General features: G+C 44.2%; 2 protein-coding genes across 2 annotated transcripts in view; one reads left to right on the plus strand and one right to left on the minus strand.

Annotated features, from left to right (window-relative positions):
- LOC127230649 (serine/threonine-protein kinase TNNI3K-like) overlaps window positions 1-2,924 on the minus strand; it is a 38,624-nt gene extending 35,700 nt beyond the window's left edge. The window contains exon 1 of the mRNA XM_051195937.1: window positions 2,674-2,924. Coding sequence (XP_051051894.1) covers window positions 2,674-2,924 — 251 coding nt within the window. The remainder of the gene's footprint in view (window positions 1-2,673) is intronic.
- A 9,938-nt stretch (window positions 2,925-12,862) lies between these two features.
- On the plus strand, window positions 12,863-25,447 carry Lrrc53 (leucine rich repeat containing 53). The gene is made up of 4 exons (XM_051195950.1): window positions 12,863-12,950; window positions 15,177-15,992; window positions 20,135-20,653; window positions 23,202-25,447. The coding sequence occupies exons 1-4, from the start codon at window positions 12,863-12,865 to the stop codon at window positions 25,445-25,447; spliced, it is 3,669 nt and encodes a 1,222-aa protein (XP_051051907.1).
- The last annotated feature ends 376 nt before the right edge of the window (window positions 25,448-25,823 follow it).

Here is a 25,823-nt window from a genome sequence, read left to right on the forward strand (position 1 = left end):
CCTTATGAAGTTACACTGAAGATGGAAATCCAACAGAACAGTGTTGGCTATGCCTGGTTATTGAGGTTTAATAAGGATCAGGAGAAACAAATAGGCTGAATAGATGTTTAATCAGAGAGAAATAACTGCAAGCAAGACAGCTCCCAGTGGCCCCCTCCTCAGACATAGTTCCCCCAGGTAACTTCTGCCCCTGTCCCCACCCAATGGGCGTGGTCTGTGCCAGGGGTTGGACAAAGTGAATACCTCACTACAATTCCCCTTTTAGTCTAAAGAAAAAAAAAATTAGGCTTGATACAAAACTATATACAAAACAGTGAATAACAAGTGTGCTCTAAGGAAAAGTGAGAGATTACAAACTTAAGACTTTCACCTGGTTACCCATTACTCATACTTAATTCTAGGACATTCCTTAAATTACAGCTGTCGTAACTCAGCTGCTCATCTCTTCATGGCTGTTTCTGAAACTTGATGCAGCTGAAAAGTAATATTAGCAGTTTGTAGGCAGTGTCAGACCTATGCCAAACCCTTCCCCACCTTGGAGCTCTAGGGAGCTTTCTCAGTGGTAGGTAGTCTGCCTTGGGCATACACATCCCTGGGTCCATGTCCATAATCTGTTGACTCCCATAGGGGAGAGGGCCTTCCATCATTCCTTTCTGGAGGCACATTCCAGACTCCAGTGTTTCCATCAGGATCACAACTTTTTCCCTCCCAGTTCCAATTTAGAGCATGTGACCTGCCAACCTTGCTCGTGTGAGTGAACACTGACCTCACTGATTCTCCTCCCCCATGTGCTTAGTTAGACCAGCAACAGATGCTCCATTCACCTGGCAGATGCATTCCTTCTCACTGGTGATCAGGCTGTAAATGCTGCCTTTCCGCACAATGCTATTTTCATATCTAATAAATAACACCATTCTTGATCTGTGTCCTCCAGCCTGTGGCTTTATAGTTCTCTCTGATGGTGGCTAAATGCCGCTTGTTTCCTTGACACCGGGACTGTGTTCTGTGAATAGCTGTTGCCAGAGGCTGAGACATAAACAAAGGCTTGAGGCATGCAGTGAAGCCCCTGCCTTTGTTTGTGAGGAGAGCACAGCCCAGCTAGTATGTTCTAATGTGCATCTGAGGAGCCTGAGAATCACAGAGCAGATCTGGAACTGCTAAGTTCACCCAGAACCAGCCTATGGGCATCTGAGCTAGAAAAGTCTAGGTATGGCTGTCAGTGCTAAATTTTGAGATGGATGTTGTACAGACATTGTAATGACTAATGTATATCTCCCAGAATCTACCATAAGGCTCAGCATAAAACATCTGCCTCTAGGGAACTGGGCCATGTGAATGGGAGACGTCACTAAGAGGTTTACTGATCAGTGTGTTTCCTCTCATGAAGTTCAGATAACATAAAATTAACAATTTTAAAATGAAAACCTCAGTGCTATTTACTGCATTAACAATGTCTTTATAAGGAGCACCTGTAACTCTCAAATTCCATGATCCAAAACAGAAATAATACCCATTAAGAAGTTCCTCCAAACACCTCTCATGTCAATTCTTGCCAACATCAATCTGTTCATGATGTTTCTTTTTCAGCTGTTGATATGTCTCTCCTCAAATTTATATGCTGAAGCTCCAACATCTCACATGGCTGCACTGAAAACAGGGTCTCTCGCGGAGATAATTAAAATGAGCTAGTTCTGAGGGTAGAGTATCAAGCCAGGAGTGATGGTCTTTATAGGAATGTGATGATTGTCCTATGTTCTTCTACTCTAGAGGACCAGAACCCAGTCATCCTGGCACAACGACATCAGGTTTCTCACCTGCACACCTGTAAGGAAATATGCCCAGCTATTAAAGTGTGTGTGTGTGTGTGTGTGTGTGTGTGAGAGAGAGAGAGAGAGAGAGAGAGAGAGAGAGAGAGAGAGAGAGAGAGAGAGAGAGAGGGGAAGAGAGAGAATAGCACACCTTAGGTATTCTGAAACCTGTCCTCTCTGGATCCTCATATTATTGAGGTCATATAAAACAGGGACTCCATAGATACGTTTTCAAGGTTTACCCATAGTTTATTTCTTTTAATGCCTGAATAATGCCATATTGCATGGTGCACCCATCCATTCACCCCCTTCACCCACGCAGACACACACAGTTGCCTCTCCATCCTTTGACAGACACCTGAGCTGTTTCCACTTTTCGGTTATTGTGAACAAGTTTGCTATATACAAACACCTGTGTACAAGGTTTGTTTGGATGTCTGTTTCAGGTGTTGTAGGGTGTATCCCAGCAGGGGAAATGCTGAGTTGGGAAGATTGGCTGGCATAAGTCTGGATGTTTGGTACTATACAACCAAGACTGATTCCAGGTTCAAACAAAGGAATCCTTCCTTGAATTCCACAAAGCCACCCCAAAAAAGTTCAATAATTTAGAATACGTCATCACTTTACAACAGACATTTCTCCAGGTTCCAGAGCTCACTGCTGTTACTGATGTTACAGAAGGCCCTACACTGAAGAAGGCTGAAAGTTTACAATTTTGTTCACAATATAAGAAAATCAAAATTTTCTTCAGTGTTTTCTAGAGGGCCATCCAGGCTCCTCCTGAGAGCCTTCATCAAGGTGACGGTCTTGAATAGGAACTGAAATCTGGATTCACAGTAAGACCCCTGCTGAGAATATCACTCACCTCTGGGACCAGGCATCATAGGACCTTGCATTCAGGGCGTATTCCAACTCAAATCGGCTCCTTAAAGCTGCCACATGGCTCCGGCCAGGCCCTCCCCGGCTCACCAGGCAGTCAGAGGATGAGGAGGGTGACAGAGAACCGCTACTGTTACTTGAGGCAGGAGACATAAGCTGGGTAGAGAAGGCATGGAAGGCCTTGTTTACTAATGCCAACAGGCACCTGTACTGGAACTTTCTATTTGAACGCTTCATCTGGCTGATTCTCATTAACCTATATTTGCTTCTGGCTTTCCATTCAACTTCTGGTGATAAAACCTGCTTAGCTTGACCTACTTGTTGACCCATTTCTATTTTGACAGATGACATCTTTACTTCTATCATACCCTGAACACAGTAAGCCCAAATAAAATTTATAAAAATGTTATTTAAGTGGTTATTATCTGATGATCAAAAGATTCGCCACATTCTTCACTGTGGTGATAAGATTCATGGCAGAGCTCCTTTCATTTGTAGCTACAGCTTTTCCCATGATATAAGATGGGTTCACATGCTTAGTTTCTTTTCCTTTTATTGTGATAAAATACTCTGACTAAAGCAACTTAAGGGAGAAAGATTTTGTCACAGTTCAAAACATAGTCCATCCGGGAAGGGGAGGGGGGAGGGGGAGGGTGGAATCAGGCAGCATGAGCTTGAAGCAGCTGAGAGATTGCATCCACAATCAGGAAGCAGCAATGATATATCCTGCTCAGCTCGCTTTCTCCCCCATGTACATTCAAGGATCTCAGTCCAGGGAATGGTTTCATCCACAATTAAAATGGGTTTTCCCATATCAATTAACATAAGCAAGGTAATCAATACAATCAGCCAGACATCCATTTCCCAAGTGACTTTAGGTTCTACCAACCTGACAATTGCAACCATCATACACACCTTTGTAAAAGGTGGATCCATTTTGCAAGATGGATCATGATTTGATATCTGATAAATGGGTTTAACAAAGAGAATAAAACTAATCTCCTGGACAACTGGTGGTCTAATGGATGTTTGGAAATAGCCCTTGGGCTCATGGTAATTTTCTCAACCTTCTGATAAAAATCCTGGCTCTTTCAAATGCTCTTCATGATATAGAATTTCAACAGACCCAGCATTCCAGTTGCTCTCCACAGTAAGACGCAGTTTTCACTATTGTTTAAAGACTAAGAGTTCAGTTGAGTCCTTTTGTTTGTTCATCTCAGAGCAGGAATAGTCAGTTCTTTTGTTCTACAACAAGAGAGCCTCCTCACGCCATAGCTGCATCTGAGCTTATTATAGCACGGACACAGTGATCCTGAAGCCATGTCACTAGTATGCCCTGTTATTATTGTTCCTATGGCTCTGGGAACCAAATTGATTTTTCCCTAGACATGTGCATTATTCCTTTACCAAGATATTCTAGATTCTTGCCTTCAAGTTTGTTCTAATACTCTCAACATTGTCACATTTGCCAATGTGACCAGCAGGTCCCTCTTGACCCTGGTGTCAGTCTGACTGAAAAATTAAAGAGCTGTGAGGAGGACAGGACTGTATGGGGTCCCACAAGCCTGGATGATTAATATGTGTTACCTGTTCTCTCTTATCTTTTCTCCTAGGGAAGAATGACCCCCAAGTCTTGATCAATGTGATCAAACAAACTTGTTTTCCAAAGCCTTTCATTGTCACGGTTTTGAGGTGTCTTATTTAGGATTTCTATTACTGCAAGGAAACATCAAAAAAAATTGGGGAGGAAAGGGTTTATTTGGCCTAAACTTCCAACTTGCTGTTAGTCATTGAAGGAAGTCAGGCAAGGAACACAAATAGGGCAGAAAGGTGGAGGCAGGGGCTGATGCAGAGGCCATGCATGGGTGCTGCTTATTGACTTGCTAATCTTGGCTTTCTCAGTCCGCTTTTGTATAGAGCCTAGGACCATCAGCCCAAGGATGGAACCATCCACAATGGGCCTGGCCTGGCCCACCAAACACCAATTAAGAAAATATCTTACAGTTGGATTTTATGGAGGCTGATTTCTCCATGTAAGTTCCTTTCAGATAACTCTAGTTGATATCAGATGAGCCAGCACAGAATTCCTGTTCTCATCTAATGATCTATAATCCTAGGTTAGGAACAACCTTGTCTGGTTGAACTCCAACATTTATGCAAGAGGATACTTGAAGCTCAGTCCCTGAAGGTGTCTTGTAACAACCAAGTCCTGTAGAAGATGCTCTTGTCAGTAGGCAATCCTGAAACCTGGGCAGCTACTCTCCCCATACTTATAACTTTCTGTATGCCAGAAGAAGGGTGCCTTCCTCTCCTTGAAAGGCTTCCTCTCTCTGAGTTTCTGTGAAGAATGAGCCAGAATGACTAGTGCCAGCCATCCTGGAAGTATTTCCCCATAGATCAGGTCCCTGGGACTCTTAGCCGAGATTTATTTTAAGGAAGGAAATGTTTCTTGTGGAACGTTCTTTCTGATGTTGTTGTGTAGGCTCAGGTAGATTGCCTCATTACTTCAGCCCCCTCTTCATGCCCATGGACCACAATCCTGTGTGAAGTCCCTACCCCCTCCTGTGCATTTGAAATATATTAGTTTTGAATGAGTGCTCCTGGCTTAGCTCTTTTGTCTATTTTTAAATGCTATTTCATGACCAGGTATATAGCAAATTAAGGCAATCATAGAGAAAATTAAAGCAAACAACTTCTTGATATTAAGGGAATGTTTTCCATTAGCCTGATCACTAGCATCTACTCTGTGTTTTTTGAAACCATGTCCTACAGTAGATTTGTACAGTTTGAGATGGTGTTTTCTTTTTAATTGAACACAAGTGGACAATGGCATATGTTTGTTGCATTTATACTTTTAAAGATTTGTTTTATTTCTCTCTGTGTGTGTGTGTTTGTGTTTGTGTGCGTGCGCGCGCGTGCCTGCATGCTAAGAGACCATAACTTTTCTTGTAGCTGGAGTTATAGAAAGTTTTGAGCCGACTGATATAGATGCTGGGATTCAGATTCCAGGGCTCTGATAGAGCAGTAACCATTCTTAGGTAATGAACTATCTCTACAGCTCCCATTCTTTCATGTTTTTTTTTTTTTTTTTTTTTTTTTTTACATAATATATTTTAAGCTCAGCATGACTGCAACCCATCTCTGGCCCTATTATTTTAGAGCCACCAAAATTCAATGTGAATTTCCTCTTCTCCAGAAGAAGGTGCAGAGACCATTTTTTTCTAGAGGCTTTGTCAGTAGGTTACACACCAACGGGCTACACAGCACAGCTTTACCTCTGCTCCCTGACAGCCTTTGCAACCTCTCTAGCAGTGATGAAGTCATTACAAAGATACTCTCATGCCATTCCTTTTGTCTACCAGACCCCTGAGGAAATGTACCCCAAGAAATTGGCATTTACTCAGGAATCTTATGTCCTGAAGAAAAAAATAATTCTGAAGCCTGGGATCAGCCAAGGAGGATCTTCAATTCCAAAAAGAGAAAGAGAGTTCAATACAATTCTGACAATTTGTAAGATTGCTTTGTAAGAGACTTGAATCTAGACAGTGATGATGGTTGGGAACCACATCTTGACCCAAGCTGGTGAGCTGGGAATATTTCTTACCCTGTGGTCTGTCCAGAACTTCATGTTAGGAACACCAGAAGAGCAACTAGGTGCATGTGTTCCTGGATCTCCTTCTTCCCAGAGGACCACTTTGAGCAGTTTCTCTCTCTTGCTGATATTTTTGTCCTTAGGGGCTGCTAGTGCCTCTAAGATGCAACGTCTGGCCCTTACAGCTCCTCCAGTTGACACCTGGAAGGCTTCAGGCATTTCTTAAACAGCCATTTCATAAGGTTGAATGCCTACCTCGACATTGCACAGACACTCCTCCAGTCTCCTCACAACTTCAGAAAACTCAGGTCTTCCCTGTAAAACAAGAAAAGGCTATTTTTCTCCCTTGAGAATGAAATAAAGGAAACTCTTTGGGTTTAAAAATTGAGTATTTGCATTTGTAAAGAATGAGATTAGCAATAAAATATATTTTTATTTAACATGCACTTGCATTGAAGAGCTAATTGAATGCTCATTTACTGTTCACGGAGGGATGTTGAGTTTCTGTGATAAGAGTTTTAAGTCAGAATTTGGAACTACATTCAGATAATGGAATAGTGGAAAATCTTTAATTAGCTTTGCATGTTTTTAAATGGCAGGGTTTCTTCTTAAAAATGAAAGAATGAACAAAAGTAGTAAAAAAAAAAAAATTAACTCTCTTGATGCCTTACAGTATGCTGTCCACATCCCCAGGGAAAGAATCCCTGGCTCTCATTTAATAATTAGCTTTATTTTCAGAAAGACATCTCAGATTTACAACTAAGACCAAGGTTGGAATCTCACTACTATGCCCTACTTTTGAGTTTAGACTTTTAGCTTCAAAAACTGCTATCGAAGATATTGCCTATTATGAACTCCAAAGTCATATAAGTTTAGTTCAGTGGTTATTGTGTCTTTCTATATTTCAGGCCTTGTTCAAGTTGCAAGGGATATAAAAATGAACAGAAAAAAGTTCTTGAAATCTTGGAAAACGTTGGCCTCCTCTAAAGAAATAATATGTTTCCATGCGTGGGGTTCTAAGGAGTGTGCACAGCACCACTTCTGCCTTTATGAGCGCTTCGCTGCCAGGAGGGGAGAGGCCGATTGAATGTGCAGGCTCAGCAGCCAGCTAATTTAGAATCCTCGCAGAACAATCTTTCCCTCTCTGTCTATTCCTCCCCCGAGGACACTGCTCGCTTCAGAGCCCTCACTAGTGGGAGCTGCTCTGTGTAGCAGCTCTGCTGCTCGGAGTCAGTGGGACTGCGGTGGGGTGGCTGGCCAGCTGGGTCTTCTTTGCTGCTGTGTGTCTACGATGCAACCATTTGTCCCTTCAGTGCACCATGCTGTCACCCCTTATGCAGAGTCAGTCTGCTTTCCTTGAAGTTTTCATGAGTGCTCACAGTCGCGCTGTCCACTCTCCGTACCCGTAGAAGGTGTACTTGCAGAAAGACCCCCGCATCCAGGCCTCCCCTGGTTGGTTGGTCCACTCCATTCACCCGCCCCTCACTCTGGGGCCCCCTATGAGTCCCATAAAGAGCTCCCTGGGTCCTTTCCTGTTCTCCATCCTCCTCCATCACGACACAGTGCTCTACACCATCCTTTGTGTGCTTTTAGAATTTTATTTGGAGAACTTAAACTCCAGCACTCTTGGATACCATGGGTCTCCAAAGTCATCTTACCAGGAAAAACAAAACCTTTTTATTGAGACATCTTTGAATTGGTTCTCGGACACCACAGCGTCCACCTAATTCACCCTTTCTGTATCCTCCTCTTACATACTTCCCCCATTCCTGTCATACTTGTGTATCTCACCACAGTCACTTCTTCTCGTCAATCTCATCCACAAAGCCCCAGCTTCCTTATTCTCCCTTGTCTTTGAATTATCCTCGGGAAGATGCCAACCTTTTTAAAATCCATACTGACTAGCCTTAACACTGACAATTTAACCCCAGCTGGCCTCCTGCACTGATGAACAACCCTCATTCTTACTTCTCTCCTGTGCTTTGTAACGTCTTGCAAACTCTTCCCAATTCTCTAGCTCCCAGGATGACATCTCCCTCCTACCTATTTCTACCTACACATAGCCTCCCTCCTGTTTTGTTCTCAAGGAGAGAATGGACTTGCCCGCTTCTACTTGAAGCTAGCTTTTTCATTTGCGTGCTCTGCCAGTACCTCTCCCCACTATTGGTTTCGCCTGTCAGTATTCTGTCAGGAATATTGCTTATTCCGACTGGCCCACAGATGCATGGTGGATTCTCCTATTTAAAACCAAGCAACAAAATAAAAACCGTATGTGGACCCTTTCAAGGATCCACTCTGTTTGTCTCCCTCCTCATCGGGACCATCAGCCCAGCAGTAACAAGACGAAGACTTCCTATATTAGGAAAGATTGGTCTTAGCTTAGGCTTGCTCCCAACTATCTCTTATAACTTAATATGCTTCTATTAATGGACTTTCTTCCATGTGGCCTCATTCTATACATCCCCTGGTATCTCCTGCATGCCTAATTTTTTCTTCCCTGGTTCCCTTCTCTGTCCAGAAGTCCTGCCTATACCTCCTGCCTAGCTATTGGCCATTTGGATTTGTATTACACCAATCCCAGCAATACATCTTCACATAGTGAACAAACGTCCCACACACAGCTCACACTTACCCCAAAGATGTCCTGAGAATTATCCTACCTTGCTATCTTTAAACACTCCACACCTCCACCCCATTCATGCTTATTCCTTCCAACATCTTACTAGAACTGTTCTTAGAGGAGAACAAACATCCCCCCCCTTTGCTAAACTCAATGGTAAGTTTCAACATTCATCCTATTTGCTACAGCATTAAATGCATCCCTTTCAGTTGACTTTGAAGACATCATTGTCTCGGGCTTTGGTTCCTTGGTCCTCTTCCTTCTCTCTAAATCTTGAATTTCCTCAGGACAATTCTATTTTGAGACAATTCATTGATGAATTGGCAGCCTTGTGTCTGTAACGAACATCTCCCAGCTTTCCACTTCTAGGTACTACTTCTGAGTTTGAGTTCACATTTCAGTCAATGACAGCCATCTCTACCCACTGAGAACCTAAAGAAGAGAATGGCCTTTGACTTCGTTCTTTACTGTGTTTGCATCCAGTACACTGTGGTGATATATTGTTTATGATCTAATAAAGCCAGTGAAGGTCAGAAAGACAAAGCAGCCAGTCAATAGCTCTTACCTCTACCAAGGCTGATATGTAGAGCCTGTCCTCCCTGCTACTGGAAACTGAATCTCACATGAGACCCTTTGCTTCTGCCTTATACACCTCTCTAGTACTGGGATTGAAGGTGTGAGCTCTGTTGCTCTTTTAGGCTGATTCACTCTTTTGTAGCCCAGGGTGGTCTGGGACTCACAGAGATCCACCTGCCTCTGTTTCCCGAGTCCTGGAATTAAAGGCGTGTGCCACCACTGCCAAGCTTCTATGGATAACTAGTGTGTCTTGCTTTGCATTGAGATCTTCAGTGGCTTTATTAGATCATAAATAATGTATCACCACAGTGCACTGTAAATTATACAGTTTCCTTTCAACGTTTATCCCAATCCCCCATAGTCAGATAGCTTATGCTAGATAAACTTGCTTACAGATAAATATTGTAAGCGCTAGAAAAATGTAAAGAAGATACTGGAGCATGAACAAACAGGTAGAACCTAAAGGAGGTGGTCACTCAGTAGAAAGGAAGGGCATGAAGGAAGTCTTTTGCTTTTGTTCTTTTAGCAATAGCATTTATTCTGAGAACACATATGCTAAATCCATACAGGAGTTTAAATTCCCATTGGTTGAGTAGAGGGCAGAATTCTGATCCATCATAATACAATGTCCAATGCTGTGTGACAAATGGTTGTTAGCAAAATGTACATTTGTTTGTTTGTTTGCTTGCTTGTTTTTACCTTGTTTCTATAGGTCATAAGCCCAGCACTGATTAGTTTGGTCTTTCCCTTAGAGTCTCATCATACTGAAATCAAGATGCTGGATACCACTGAGACTCTTGAGGTTCAGGGTTACATCTAAGATCATTAGTGGTGGGCAGAATGCATTTTCTTATGCTCAGGAATGGCCCCAAATTTTAAGGGGATGCCTACAGCTGCCTGACATGGGTAGCTCACAGGATGGATGCTTAGTTTTATCCTGCTCAGTATGGGCTCATGTCACTGAGCTCCTCCCTCTGTGACCAGTTATAAATAATCGCTGCACCCAAGTGGGTAGGTCCTCACAGGACAACCTTTGTCTAGTAGATGCCAGAAGAAAATCATAGATGTAATGTCTCCTCATCTCCATGTGTTCTGTCCACTCTACTGGAATATATATATATATATATATATATATATATATATATATATATATATATATATATATATATTGTAAGAATCTTACAGGTCATTCTGGAATCTTGCATGTCACAAAGAGGAAGTGAGATCAAAGGAACTGTGGGGGAATTTTCCAGAATCCTGTGTGAAGTATCTAGATATCTTCATAAGCACCAAACTACACCAAACTACATGGACAATGCTCTGCCACCACATAAGGCCACAAAAAAAAAAAAAAAAAAAAAAAAAAAAAAAAAAAAGAGCCAAGGTCAAATTCACAGCTTATAAGGCCTCGTTCTGGATATTTTCTCACAGTACAGTTGTCTGACTTTTATGCTCAGCCTAGAGAAAACTGACACACTCTGTAGATTCAACTAATAAACTATATCCTTCTGGTGTTCAAGTGATTCCACAAAATAGCTTTCCATCTTTTACTAGATTTGTCTTCCTGGGTGAACACATATCGACACCACTAGCTAAAAGGTGTTTTGAAAGCGAGCGATGTTTTAGTCTTGCAGATTTAGCAGTGTCTACCAGATTGATTTGAGTTCACTTTTGCGAAGTCAAATGGTATCATTAAAATAAGAAGTTCATCTTCAACCGACCTACCTCCCTACTGCCAGAGCTACATGCAGTCCTGCTGACATCATTAAATTTGTCTTCTGTTAGTGCAGCTCCTCTGCTTGTGTAAAAGTACAATCCAGATGGCAGTCGAGTCCATCATTTCAGCGTGTACCTCAGATCAGGCAATGCTCCTCACGAAAGCTTGTAGTCATGCCCCATCTCATTTGCGTAAGTGAAAAACAAAGCCGCTGCATTCTCCTCTAAGCAGTCTGTCATGTGATATCTGGCCTACTCTTCCTGTTGCACAGCCATCAGGCCACACTGAGCCTACCTGGGGCTCATCGCATCCATCCAAAGCATTTGACCCGTGTGGCTGACCACACCCTCATGTGAAGTCTACCCCTCATGTGCAGTCATCCACACCACTCATTTGGGGTTCACTCCACCCTCATGTAAAGTTTACTACGCCCTCCCTTCTTGCAGGATCTACCCTTCCCATCATGTGAGGTTCACCACTTCTATAAAGCGGGGTTCGCCCCACTCTTGGGGAGTTTGCACTTGTTTTCCTCCACAGCAAGATTTCTGTGCCTTTGCTTTCTGTAGATTGCACTTAATTGAGAATTCTTCCCTGTCTGCGTATGTAGAGCCCTGGGGCTGGGTCTGTTGTGGCTTTTATTCCAGGGCATCGTTTACCATCAGGTGACCTGATACCTGTTTTCATGTTCACTTGCTTGCTGCTTATATCACACCATGAGACAGGGCGTCCCACCTACATCTCCATTCCCAACGTTGATCTGGGCCTTGGACTCTTAAATACTTACCGAGATTGTTATAGATCCAATATTTGAATCAATGATTTTATATTTTATTTTATTTATTTTGTTCTCAAACTGTTAGATACTTAAGACCTTCATTACAGTCTACTTCTACTTCTTTTTTTTTTTTTTCCTACCAAATGAATTCCGTTTAAGTGGCCCTTTTGAAGGGTGCTAATGTTTTATTGAGAAGACTAGGAAAGGCAGTATCATGGCAATCTTGACCATTTATTATACTTACAGCACCTCATCTGACTCTGCATGGTTGATAGATTTTTGTTTCTTTTATTTAATATAGGCGAAGCAGAAAGTATGAAAAATGAAGTAATTTATGAAAGGCATCAACACTGGTCAATAACAGCTGAATTCAGTGCTGGGCAGAGCTACGGTCTTGGTTTCCCTACATCCTCTCTTCCTAAATGGGGCTTCTAGGTCTGCGTGAGATGAGAGAGTTGCCCTGCAGGGGCCTGAGATGGACTTCAATATTGTAGCCGACATCAGAACCAACGTGTAAGCCTTGGGTTCACTCCCATCTGTGTGAATCTGACAGCTCATTAACGATGCCCAGGTTCTAATTCTTTGCCTCCTAGAAGATGAAGAATTGAACCAAATAAAAAATAAGATGAAAGTTTAGGCAAAAGTACTGCAAGAACCTAAGTTATATAGTTACCTATCAATGGGGTGCTCTGGATTTATGATCAAATATGTTAATAATTCACTGTAAGCACAAAACGTGGTTTCTCAGGGATACCACGGTGCTCTTTCAGAAGCAGCCACCTTCAGAAAGCTGAAGTCCAGGCGACAGACACCAGCACTCTCGTGGGCACCACATTCTGAGGGGTCTTGTACTCTGCTCTTTTTCTCAGGTGGATGGCTCCTATGCCTTGCCTTCATGTTGCCAGTGACAGCGGCCTGCCCTGCATCCTGTATGGTGTGCACACAAGATGTAATCCTGTGTCACCAGCTAACCTACATAGTAGGTAATAAGCTCTTCTCCACACAGCAGTAAGTGGTGTAGCCAGCTGACCCCTTGCTAGGCCTGTACTGTGCCTTTGCTAACTGCTCTGAGGTTGTCTAGAAGGATGCACCCTTGGAAGAAGCAGGCCTTCCCTTACTGGGGGACTTGTAAGTTTATTTTCTGTCCCTAGTGGTCACAACCAATAAGACATTAGTACCTTCAGGAACAAGTGAGATTTTTTTTTTTTTTTTTTATAACAAAATGACATCTGCACCTCATAAAGCTACACACTTAAAAAAGGAAGAGAAGAATTTAGATTACTGAGCGCGCTTTTGTACAGACTTTGTGTAGATTTGAACCTTACAGCCAACTGAAGGAAATGTAAATGATTCTGAATCCTGAACTGCAATTGTTCAGCATTCATAAGATTAACCAGTGTACCAGCAAAACCGATTATTATCAAAGCTCATCTCATTCTGAAAGTCTGGTCTCTCTCTCTCTCTCTCTCTCTCTCTCTCTCTCTCTCTCTCTTATCAGTGGTAAATGAGCTGTAGAAATGCTAACAAGAATGCTGCCTGTATTCATTACATATTGCTTGCTTAAGTCAACAATTTAATAAGACACCTTATTAACAAATTTGAGGAGAATGTGATTTACATCCTGATATTCAAGGAAGGGATAAACAAGCTATAAGCTCTGTCAGTGGAATATTTTCAAAAAATGAGCCAGGGTGAAGACCGAGTGGGGGAGGTAATTTCATTCATTCCTAAAACCCCAGGACTGTCTAGTAATCTGGAAGTAGACAGTATTATCCTGTTTGACGGGGGTGGGGAAGTTTCTGTATGTGAACTCTTCTGGCCAGAGCTGGAAGCGGACACTCCCATCCCTTGCCCTCTGCTTTGCGATGGATGTGCATGGAGGGCAGAGTTGGTAACCACGCCCTGCATCGATGCCCTTTCATGTGTCCTTAGACCCAGGACAGCACCCAGGTGGGGTCAGACTTCCTGAACACAAAGCCTGCCAGACAGGGACTGGATAGTGTTTATGTCTCCTTGCAGATGAGGAGTAATTGAGAGAGATCAGAGCTTTCCCAGTGGGAATCTGAAGTTCCCAAAGCACTGGGCACCCAACCAACAACTCCCCCAGCTCCTCTCAGACACAGTGGTGAGAGAGGCTGAATGCCAACCTGGCCAGAATTAATAGAATTAAAATAATCAACAACACACGCTTGAGAAAGTGCCCGCTGCAAGCTTCCCTTCCTGCCAGGAGAGAGGCAATCCCTCCAGAGAAGACCCCACCAAGCTGCCTTTGTCTTTTACATTTTCATCTCTTTGTTTCAACCTTGCATTCTGAATTTCCCAGGGGAGCCAGGATTTGCTCCCTCCGCGGTCCTTCAGACCTCCTGGGGACAATGGACTGCTTCCTTCTCGTGAGTCTGTTATGTGCTGTCAAAACAACGTTAGCATGATAAAGATGCCTGACAATAACTCCTGATTACAAAGCATCTTTATCGAGTTGAAATGCTTTGGTTTCCAATGACAGAACAGGATGGCTCAGAGGTGATTATGGGAAGGGATCTAACAGTTGGAAGCCCTGAGTACCACCTGTCATTGCAGGAAGGGCTTCATTGGAGGGAGATACCAGACAGGAGGCCAAGATGGCCTCTACTATAATGAGAACCCTGCTGACAGATCCATGGCTGTTTGCAGAGAGAGACTCTAGATCTGATCAAGTTGATATCTGATCATGCTAGAATGCAGAAAACAAAAAACAAAACAAAAAAAAAAAAAAACAAAAAAGAAAAAAAGAAAGGAAAACTGAGTTTCTCTCCACTCCCCACCCAGTCCACACCTTAATGTTGGAAGGTAAATAAATAACAAATAATCGACTTTCTAGAATAACTATCCATTGCTGACAGAAAGCTGGTTAAGGAGCAGTATCAGGCAGCTCTGGGGTTGGGGTTGGGGTGGAGTTAGATCTACTGTCAGGATTCAACCTCCAAGGGCGGCTTGAAAAGCTACCTTCAAACAACCTCAGTGTGGGTGAGACCCCAAACCAACTAAGTCCACATCCAGAGGAACAGAGGGCTTTGTGTTCCTTAAATGGGCGAGTTCCCTGGGGGGGGGGGGAGGGAAAACCCACCATTGTGTCTCAGCTGGTCCTTGTCGCTTTGCTCTTCCTCACCCAGGTGACGAATGTCTTCACCCTGTGCACACACCTGCCTTTAGCTTGTGCTTTTCCTCCACAGCGGCCCCCGAGACCACCAGGGTTCTGATCCTCACGGACGGACACCTCTCCTCCATAGAGAGCACCAACCTGACTCTCCTGGTTAACCTGGCCCTGCTCTCTCTGAGCAGAAATGCCATCTACAGAATTCAGGAAGGATCCCTGCACGGTCTCCCCAAGCTGAGGACCTTATCACTGGGCCACAACCACATTTCCAGCTCTTCTCTGTCCGACCACACCTTCAGCAAGCTGCGAAGCCTGCAGGTCCTGGTGCTCAGTAACAATGCCCTCCGCAGCGTGAGGGCAACCTGGTTCCGGAACACCAAGGTCCTGACCCGACTCCTGCTGGATGGAAATCAGATCACTAACCTCACGCAGAGTTCTTTTAGAGGCGCTAACCTCCCCAGACTCAGGCACCTGGACTTATCCAACAATTTCATTTCCTTCATCGAGAAGGATGCCTTTCGGCCCCTACCCCGGCTGCAGGAGGTGGACCTTTCTAGAAACATGCTGGCTCACATGCCGGATGCCTTTACTCCACTGACGCAGCTCAGCCTCCTGAGCTTGGAAGGCAATCAGTGGAGCTGCACCTGCGACCTCTACCCGCTGGCCCGCTTTTTAAGAAATTTCGTCAAGTCCCCGGCTCGCACACTCCTTAATACGAAGGAGCTAAACTGTCAGGTGTCTCCCCCAGCTGTGGCCGCTGCACAGAGCATGCTGAGGCTGTCCGAGGCCAACTGTGACTCCAAGGGTCACAACCTCACTCTGGCTCGAAAGGACAGGCGCGCCCTCCTCCCCGGGCAGGACGTGGCTCTGATGGCTGTGCTTGGCTTCGCAGGTAATGGAGGGACAGTAGCCCTCTTTGTTTTTTGGTGCGTGGGAGTCCTCTCTTCAGCAGCTGCGGAGGTTGAGAAAGATAGAGGTTGGTGAAGAGGTGTCAGCTGACCTGGTTAAGGAGAACCGTGCAAGGCACAGGGGCGGGAGAAGGAAGGACTCCGGTCGGGTGTGACTACTGGTACAGCCTGGAATAACTAACTTAACTTGTTACTTAGACTTGCTTTCATCATGACTGTGACACTGGACTAATTTATCTATTTCAGTAACCACTCACTACACAGCACTGGAGTATTTACTAGGTAGGGCCCTAGGAAACAGTAAAAAGACCCGGTGAGCTCCGTGAGCTGTAGAGCCTTTCCTTGGATCGCTCACATCTGTGCGCTTTTTCTCCCTGTAAAAGTTGCCACTGGGGACAGAAGAGAGAGCTCAGTGGGTAAAGACTCTTGTTCCCAAGTCTGATGGCTTGAAGGCTGCTGCAGGACCCGTGTATTGTAGAGAGACAACACCTTCCATTGTCCTCTGACCTCCATGTGAGTGAGTGTCCATGGGATACTCACCCAGCTCTCTCTCTCTCTCTCTCTCTCTCTCTCTCTCTCTCTCTTTCTCTCTCTCTCTCTTTGTGAATATGTATGTATGTGTGTCTCTCCATGTGTGCAAAATAAATACTTATAATTTTAAAACTCAACATTACACATGAGTATGGAATTTTCAAAGACTGAAGATGCTGTATTTAACTTTTCTACCAGTGGGCTTTTACAGAACAAGAAGGTATCAGCTGGACAGCTGCAGGCGTCTCACATACAGAGTCTGTTGGATGCATTCACCACCGAGTCCATGAGCACCGTGACTTTGCAGATTTGAACCCTGTCTCTCTCTGGAGAAGCTGTGTGACTTACAGCAAGCCACTATGCAAGATGTGCCTCTATTTTCTTTTTTTGCTGGAGGGCTTTGCATTCTTTGAGGACTTGTATTTTTCCATCTCATTCATACACTTGACCCAGGCCAACAAAAGGAGTAGACATCACTCAATGTTTAAGAGTAATGGAATTTAAAAATGCATTGGCTATCATGGCTTGCCAGATGAATGATATATTGCCATTAATTGAAATTTCTTGAGTTATTTATCTCTGTGTGTTTTAGAATGATCTCAGTGCATGAGGAAATATACACAGGGTGATGAGAAGCATGCCTGTCTGTGTCTCTTTGGGTATCTGTGTTTCTGACATGGGTGCCCACATGCACAAGTATTCCTCTGTGTGTCTGTGTGTTTTAAATTTTCTCCCTCCTCACTTTCCCCCCTCTCTTTCTCTCTCTGTGTTTATGTCTGTGACTGGGCGTGTGCACATCCCTCTGAGTGTGTCTGTGTATATATGTCTCTCTGTGTGTCTGTTATTATACACACACAGTACTGTAAATCTGGAGGGCAGAGGCTCATCAATTTTACACAAGACAGAGCAGTGGGTTCTTTGCTATGAACCATTATTTGAGAAGAGGTTCCAGGTGAATGAGTCGGGCAGCAGCTCTTTGATTCCAGTTGTATGTCTAATGAGAGCCAGTCAATTGTGACTACCCAGGAACCTTCAAACTCCCTCAAAAGGGAATCCAAACTTCCCACAAAACCAAATTCCTTTGACACCAGTGTAACAACATCAGTATCTAAAATTCAAAGAAATTATTTTCTACAAATGGCAGAAGCATCACAATAGCAGTAGATTTTCCTTTGATGTACTCAAGGACTCATTGGACAATTAACTGTTATTCCAGAGGAAACCCAGGCAGCTGCACAGCCAAGTCTCAGGGTTCATACACAGGATTAGAAAGTGCCAGGTCACATGGCATGAAGCATGTATGAAGTAGGCATTTTCATGGCAGCTTGGTGTGCAGCTTCCAAGTTTCCAGTGAGTGTTCTCAACCTTAAAGAGAAAGGGATCCCGTGAACATTTGCCAAGCTTCTGACTATAATGAGTTTCAACACATCAGCTCCATAGGGCACCGCTTGGGAGATATCACAACACAGTATCCTTTTCAACTATTTTTAGAACCAGACACTTAGAAATGTGTTTTGTGAGGGAACAGCTCTTTATCTGTATAGATGGGCACAAGATTCCAAAATCTTGTTAAAGTAACAGGAAGCTTAAAATATATGGGTCAGTTCTGGCACAGAAGCCCCAAAGATTCTCAAGAAAGGTGTCTAAACAGAATTTGGGGGTCCCCTACCTCCGACCGCCACTAATACTGGATCACTGGCATATGCCTGTGTTTCCATGGGTTCTGGGGACCTGACCTGCAGTTCTCAGACCTGCACAGCAGGGGTTTTATCCAAAGAACCAGGGCCCAAATCCAGTTGGAGGATCTTTTTGCCAGAAATTTCAATTCCCTTTAATCTTTGTAGATGATAATGTTGCCTGACGCCTCCTTGTCTTTCATGTTCAAAGGGATGTGCTCATTAATGGTGTCATTGTGATGGCAGTGAGGTACTTGCAGCCAGCTGCTTAGTCCCAGACACAGCCCTTTTTTCAGAGTGAGGAGCTGGCTTGTTCAAAGTCACACAGCGAGAGGCGGCCTCTGCACAGCCAAGGCTGGTGCCTTTCACATCACCAGTCACCACGGTGGTTTTATCGTCAGACTGACACACAGTGTTCCCTCTTCAGAATGATGAGCATTCCGTCGTGGCAGTACCCTTCTTGTGCCCGAGCTTTAGGCTTTGGGGTTGGGTAGGATGGTGAAAAAATTACTGAAAATTCCTGTTTCTACTCTGGAAGAGGCGCACAAATAACAGGCAAGTGAAGGCAGTGTGGACACCCAGGCCCACAATGTAAAAATCAAAGGAGGTATGCGTGGGTGGCAGTTGGGGTATATGACTCTGAGACGGACTCAGGTATCTTAAGTGGCTGGGAATGCCTTTTGTCAAAGTGGGAGACTTGATGTAGGGATGAGAAGGATTTCCCTGAGCTTGGCGATGTGGGTCTCTTTCAGTTTTACTCGGGGTGGGGGCAGGGAGTTCAATCTACACCTACGGAACACACAAAGTGACAATGCCAGGCTCTCTAAAACTCTAAAACTACACATCATCCTTCGTGGTTCATGGGAAACAGGATCTTTTTATAAGATGATATAAAACAAACAGATATAAAGCATCCCTTTGCCAGGTTTTGGGGGGGGGGACAACCAAACAAAATCCAGAACAATGGTGAGAAATTTGGAGGAACTGATTTGAATTTTAAAGAACAATTAAATCAAATAAACAGAGGGAGAAGATGCCCTTAGAGTAACAGTGAATGCAGCAAAGGCTGAGGTGGTCCTTGAGACAAGTGAATGTGGAAATGTCAAGCTTGGAGGATGGATAGGGAGAAATTCCGGTATGGGAGGAGTGTGAGCTTTCTGCTGGCTCGATGCCACTGGTGATGGGTCTTCAGGACTGGGTGAAATAAGCCACAGGCATGAGGGGTCAACTTGTCATTGAAGATTAGGGTCTTGATATGTTCAGGGTGTCTAGAAGCTGTTATCTTCTTTTATTATTTATGACTATGCAAAAAGTAAGCAGAATTAAAATGTCTTTTCTGTAAGCTCATGATTATCCTTTTGTGTTGAATGAATACATTGCAGTCCTTGACAGAGCTTTGTTTCCTACCTAAGGGACTCCAGGTGATGTTACAATTGTTTTAAGTAATGTCTTGTATACGTGTGTGCTGTGGTGTAAGCCTGTCATGTGTGTACCGCTGTGTGGCATGGAGGTCAGAGGAGGCTGGGGTGTAGTTCTCTATCAGCCTCCACTGTGTTCCCTTGAGACAGGGTCTCTCACTGAACATAGAGATAGGCTGGCAGCCAGCAAGCCATGGTCTCTGCATCTGTGACATAGCTCTGGTGTTACAGTGCACATGTGGCCACACCCAGAATTTCTCTGGCATGCTGGGGATTTGAACTCAGGTCCCAGTGTTTGTGCAAAGAGCACTCTTAGTCAGGGAACGACCTCTCTGACCCTATAATTCTTAATATACAAACTGAAAAGCAGAATGAAGCCGACTGGAACAGCCTCTGTTTGACCCAATGGTTTTCCTGGTGATAAATGGCTCCTATGCCTTCATGTGTGTGAGTCACATTTCCTCCATGTCGCTCTTTTAACGGTCTTTCCGTTTGTCACAGGAGCCGTTGGTCTCACGTGCGCAGGGTTAGTCATATTTAACTGGAAACTCCAACAAGGCAGAGCAAATGAGCGCGCATCCAAAAGCCTTTGTTGCAGAGCCCTCAATGAATCCCCGTGTGCGCATGAAGAAAGAAATCACTGTGCTGTGGGGTGCTGTAACTGCCACCTAACTCGGGAAAACGAGACAGAGGCCATGTCCTCCATGTCCTACGTGGGCTTCAGAAAGGAAATACCACTTGGACAGGAGAACAGCCGCCAAGCAATTCTGGCTTCCAAGCCCACAGCCCCGGATGCATCCTTCAGAGAGCAGAGAGGGAGAGACCAAGGTACAGACAGTGTTTATTGTTTCAGGGGTGATGCATGGCTACAGGCGAGATGCTTGGGGCCTCCTGGGAACAAGAAAGCTCTTTATGATGCAAGCTTAGTTACAAGATGTCCAAAGACAGCCAAAAAGCTAAGCAACCTGAAACATGAAGTCCAGTCTCAAATCCCACCAGGACGCAAAACAAGAAAAACAGGTGAGTTTGTCTGTTAGAAAATCCCACTGTGCTTAGTTTCTCAGAAGGAGGAAACTTTTTTTCAATTTCTCCAGCAAAGAAGTGCTATAAAATTCACCATAGTCTTTTTCTTCTTTCTCTGAAGATATAAAGATATACTGGGTGTTTTGTGTGTGTGTGTGTGTGTGTGTGTGTGTGTGTGTGTGTGTGTGTGTGTGTGAGCGTGTCAGTCGGTATGTCTCTGTAAGTAGGAGCATGGTTTCTGTGCATGTAGGATGTAGGGTGTGTGAATCTCTTTGAGTCTGTATCATTGTGCATCTGGGTGAGCTACAGATGCTGCCTCCACAGCCTCTGGAACTGAGCATGCCTCCCCTACCTGGAAAGTGAATTTTGAGACCCAACACCTAAGGATGCTTTAAAAAGGAAAGAGATGAAGCCTCTTCAATGGTAGCACTGATAAGATTTATGAGAGGGTGGTACCAGCTTCCATCCCAACGTCCTCTGAGTTCTGACGCCAATCTGTGGCAAACAGCCTTCCCAAAGCATAGCATCTGAGAGGAACAGCCTCTTAATGCCAGCGATTCATTTCAGGAACGATGTCAAGAGCACACTCTTCCTGCTGAGCTGTCAATGACGATGACTTCTCAGTTCTGGGAATGTCAGGTCTTAACTCATTTTCCCATGTTGGGAGCACAGTGAACCTGGCCATGACACCTACCAGCCATCCAAGGGAAGTGCCTGTACCTGTGTGGAGGCAATGAATCAAGTGCCTTCCTTTTCTTCCTGAATTCTGGGGCAATGCTTTCCAGCCCTGCAGTGCAAACTCACACAGCTGCTCAGGAAGGAGGCTCTGCCATGTATTTCAACTGGTTTGGAAGAGGCAAGGTTTTCTGTTGGAAACTGAGTGACAGAAGAGCCTTGTGATGCACTCACTGTGGGGATCTGGCCCCAAGGCTGGATTTGGGCACCACAGGATAAGAATGAAGCTGTATTTTATTTCCTATGTGGCATAAGGCAGGAAGCGAGTTTATCTGACTGCATTTCTTGCTGGTTCCTGGGGGCTGATGGTTTGATTCCAGGCAAAGATGTCCAAGAAAAAAAAAAAACTGCCACAGAAATCAGAAAAAAATTGGTTTTACTTTATAAGAAATAAGGGCTTAGCCTTTCATTTCCTGTTAGCTTTTAGCAGTGTCCAAAGCCTTGCATTTTCTGTCTTTTGGGAAGTTCTGCACACAAGGGTATGTAGCTGGGTAGCCTGCTATAGCATTGGCTCTTTGCTTCCCATGGGGACAATGGTCTGTCAGGTCACTGGTGACCTTGAGGAGACAACTCAGGAAAACAGTCAAGGCCAAACTTGGTCCTGAAGAAAAGTCTGAGTTTAAGCCTGCAGCACAGGACTTCAGAACAGACTCCCGGGGGTAGAGAAGGTGCTAGAAATCATCTAGTTGAATAGTTCTTTCTGTTTATCTTCAGTTTCCAGAATTTTCTGAAAAAAACCTGATAAAGACCTGAACAATCTTTACTCTCACCTAAGCTTCCCATTTAATCCAGCCTTCTCGGAAGGCGGCTTCCAAACATTCACCCACAAGGTTGGAGGTAGGCCTTAGGGTTTGGTAACTGTCTATCCCAAGATTTATTTTACCCCTTTCTTTGACTTAATAAATGGAAGCTTTCCCTTCCCTTTTCTCTAAATAAAACGATTTCATAAAATAATCAGAAGTAGGCTTGTGAGGCATGACTCTATTCATTGTGGATAAAAGTTAGATAGACTGGTCCAAATCCTGCTGTGTAACTTGAGAGAAGTATCAAACATTAAAAGTCCTAAGAGAACAGCTCTTCTGCGATGGACCATGCCTTTTGTGACTATCAAATGAGGTAACTAATGTATAATATTTAGCACATTGACTAATTCTTCCTATGAACACAAATAATATTAGGTTTTCATTGATAGTATTGAATATGTATTATTAATAATATATTTGCCTAACCATTTATAAGTCATAGGCAGATATTGCTACCAAGAAATATACCAAGTCATCTATTTATTAATAAGTCATTAGTGGATACAGTATTACATTTCAGGAAGTGAAAGAAGAGATGGCCCTCTGCCTTCATTAAGGCAACAAGTATCTCATTTTTGCTGTCTGGGTTACTCTGTCTGAGACCTGAAAATTACTCAATATTTCATATACATTTTCCAAATTTGTATTCTAAAATGGAAAATTAAAAGCAAAGACTTCCTATGCTGTTTGAAGAGAATTCAGATGTCATTCTAAAGCTGACATAACCATGAGTAAATCTGAATATGAGTTAATATGAATGTCATTTAAATCCTAATGCCACAGCATCACACTTGACTGACAGGTTACTTCACCAAATACCATTGCTAACACACTAAATAGCCAAAGGTCCTCTTTGATGTTTGCAGAAAATGAGGAAACACTCAGTCAGTGATTATGATAACTAAAGGAATCATCTCACAATTTTCATAAGGTTTTTAGGCCTCAGGTTGGTTGGGATACTGCAACTATGTCCAGTGATAAATTCCTGCCTTTATTCTGTTCAGCAGATGTGAGCACACTTAGGAGCAGATATGTGACATCCACCCCAGCTTTGGCAAGAGAGAGTCTTGGGAAGCATTTAACAGACAAATCATGGCAGCCCCCAACAGGAAATGGAGACAGTGCTACTCAGCCACCTGGACCAAGACTTTTCATCAGCAGCTCAACCTCAAAGCCGTGGGAGCCAGAGAAATGTGCCATGGGCAGGATCTCCCACAGACATAGAGTGAATGATGATCACCATGGCCTCTTAAAGCAGCACAAGACTGTGGATTTTCAACCCAACAAGTCCTTTACCTGCAAATATGTGTCCTGGGATGAATTGCAAAGTTATGTAGAGGAGAGGAAGCCAGGTCGAAGAAAGCGCACACAATCTGAGAAAGAGCAGATCCAGATTAAGAGAGCAATAGAAAAATTCCTCAGGAGCCAGAGGAACAGGGACAAATCCAAGTGGTCAGCAAAAATCAAGAAGTCATCTTCTACAAAGAGTGTTAAATTCCATGATCCTGATTTAGTTGGGGGAAACAGCTTGGTGGTATCAGCAGAAGCACCAGCCTCTGAGAGACAGCTAGAGAGTGAAAGCTACTGCCCGGATTCCTTGGATCTCAAAACCTGTACTAGTCTGGAGGAAGTCAAGGATTCAAGAGAATGGCTTTCAGAGCAACAGGCTCTGAAAAAGGAGAGACTCCAGCAGTCCCATTCCAGTGAGAAAATGAAGGGACAGAACTTAAGAATGAAGTTGGATCTGCACCCCTTTGGAAAAGCTAGGGTTCACCCAGAGGATTCCCCAAAAGAACTCCCCAAGAGACAAAAACAAACAGGCTTACTTCCTATGAAAACAGCCAGAATTTTTGAGAGAAAATTCAAAGCAACACCCATGTCCTTTGTCACCTCTCAGCTGCCAGACAGCAGCAACCAGGGTAAACTCACTTTTTCAAAGGTACCACTGGAAAGTGTCCCACAGCAAACCCCTTACCAGAAAAGAAATGGCCTCCACAGAGCTGACAGCTTGCCTGTAGGCAATCTGGGCTCTGTGCAAAGTGGCTGCAGCCCAGCGGGCCACATTCCATGTGGAAGCTGGTCAACAGAGCCTCAGTCTACAGCCAGAGTTGCTGAGTACCAGTGCTTACACCCTCTCTTTGTGCCTGCACAAGTGGAAAATGCCACCACTCAGCTACAGACAGAAGCTATGCGTCCCTCCCCAGCCCATTTGGGAAATACAGAGAACAGTGTTTTACCATCTCAACCTTTTATGGGAGATATTGACCAAGCGGTAATTGTGTCTGCTCAATACATGGACCAGGACAAGTTAAAGACCAATGAGCTAAACAGTTTTAGTCTGTCCCTCGGTAACCAGGTGATTGACACCTGCAACAGGGATCACAGTTTAGGTGATAACCAAGCTTTGCAGCAGGAAGAGCAAAAACTAAACCATGAACAGCTTGAGAGAGAAGGAAAACCATTAGTGAATAAATCGAAAATGCCACATGAAAGCGTGGGAAGTTGCATTACGGATGGGGAAGGAATTGATGGAGGAAGCGAGATTTCTTGCACAGAGGATTGTGAACCCCCTCCCACTGTCTGGATGCAATCCCATAATAACCTCCCATTCATGCTGCCACATTCTTTCCCACACCCAAAAAGAACGGAACTTCTCAAGGAGAGCTGCTCTGCTCCCCACAGGAGCCACGCCCTTGGCCACTTACATGGCAGCATCGAGGGCGGAACTTACCCTAAGGGTTCATCACTGGGAGATAATCACAGAGAAGCACCTGGAATGTCAGGGGTGGGAGACCCAAAGAAAGCACTCGAAGAAAGGGAGGCGGTAAGCTGGATGGTACAAATGGGGGCCAGAGATGAAAGGCAGCAGCTGTGGGAAGGTGAGGGGAAGGAGAAACTTGTGCTGTGCTATCCCGGCTCTGACAAGGAGACAGTTTCCAAAGTCAAAACCAGCATGCTGGGGAGTGAGGCAGACCCTCACACTCTCAACCATCAGTCTCATTGTGGAGACCCTGGAGGTAACCAACCAGATGCCAGTGCACACAGGGACGATGCTGTGGCAGGGGGCATGCCAGGAACTTCTGACCACTCACGGGAGTTGAGTACCACTCATTCTGAGGCAGAAAACGGGGTGCCTCTAATTCCTAACGGAACTGCAAAGGCTGCTTGCAAACCGGCATTGCACCCACGGTCTACTGGGGACTCTAATCCACCACTTTCAGAAGCAGAGAGTCAGAGGCAGGAAACTGCATAACATCCATTTCCTGTTTAGGCTACCTTCTGAAGGATCGGAAATACCCCTACCCTTTGTGTATGCTGAGCATGCACAGTTCAGGGCATACATTCCATGCACTGCTCAGGGCATACATTCTCAGTAATTCTTCATTTCCCGTGAAATAGAAGCTCATAGTCAGCTACAGCACAAAAATGGAAGATGGAGAGTGTTCCCTACCATTGAGTGAACAGGCTCCTTCAAGGAATGGGACCGTGGAAACCTTTGCCTAGTCTTGGAAAATCAACCAAAGATTTCAAAAGCCTCAAACGAATGAAAGCTGCAGTATGAAAAGGACATTTTGCATTTGATGTATTTTTTATGGAAATTGTTATGCACGTCTCCATTAGTGCTATTA

Source organism: Phodopus roborovskii, unplaced genomic scaffold (assembly GCF_943737965.1).
Source record: "Phodopus roborovskii unplaced genomic scaffold, PHOROB, whole genome shotgun sequence".
NCBI lineage: Eukaryota > Metazoa > Chordata > Mammalia > Rodentia > Cricetidae > Phodopus > Phodopus roborovskii.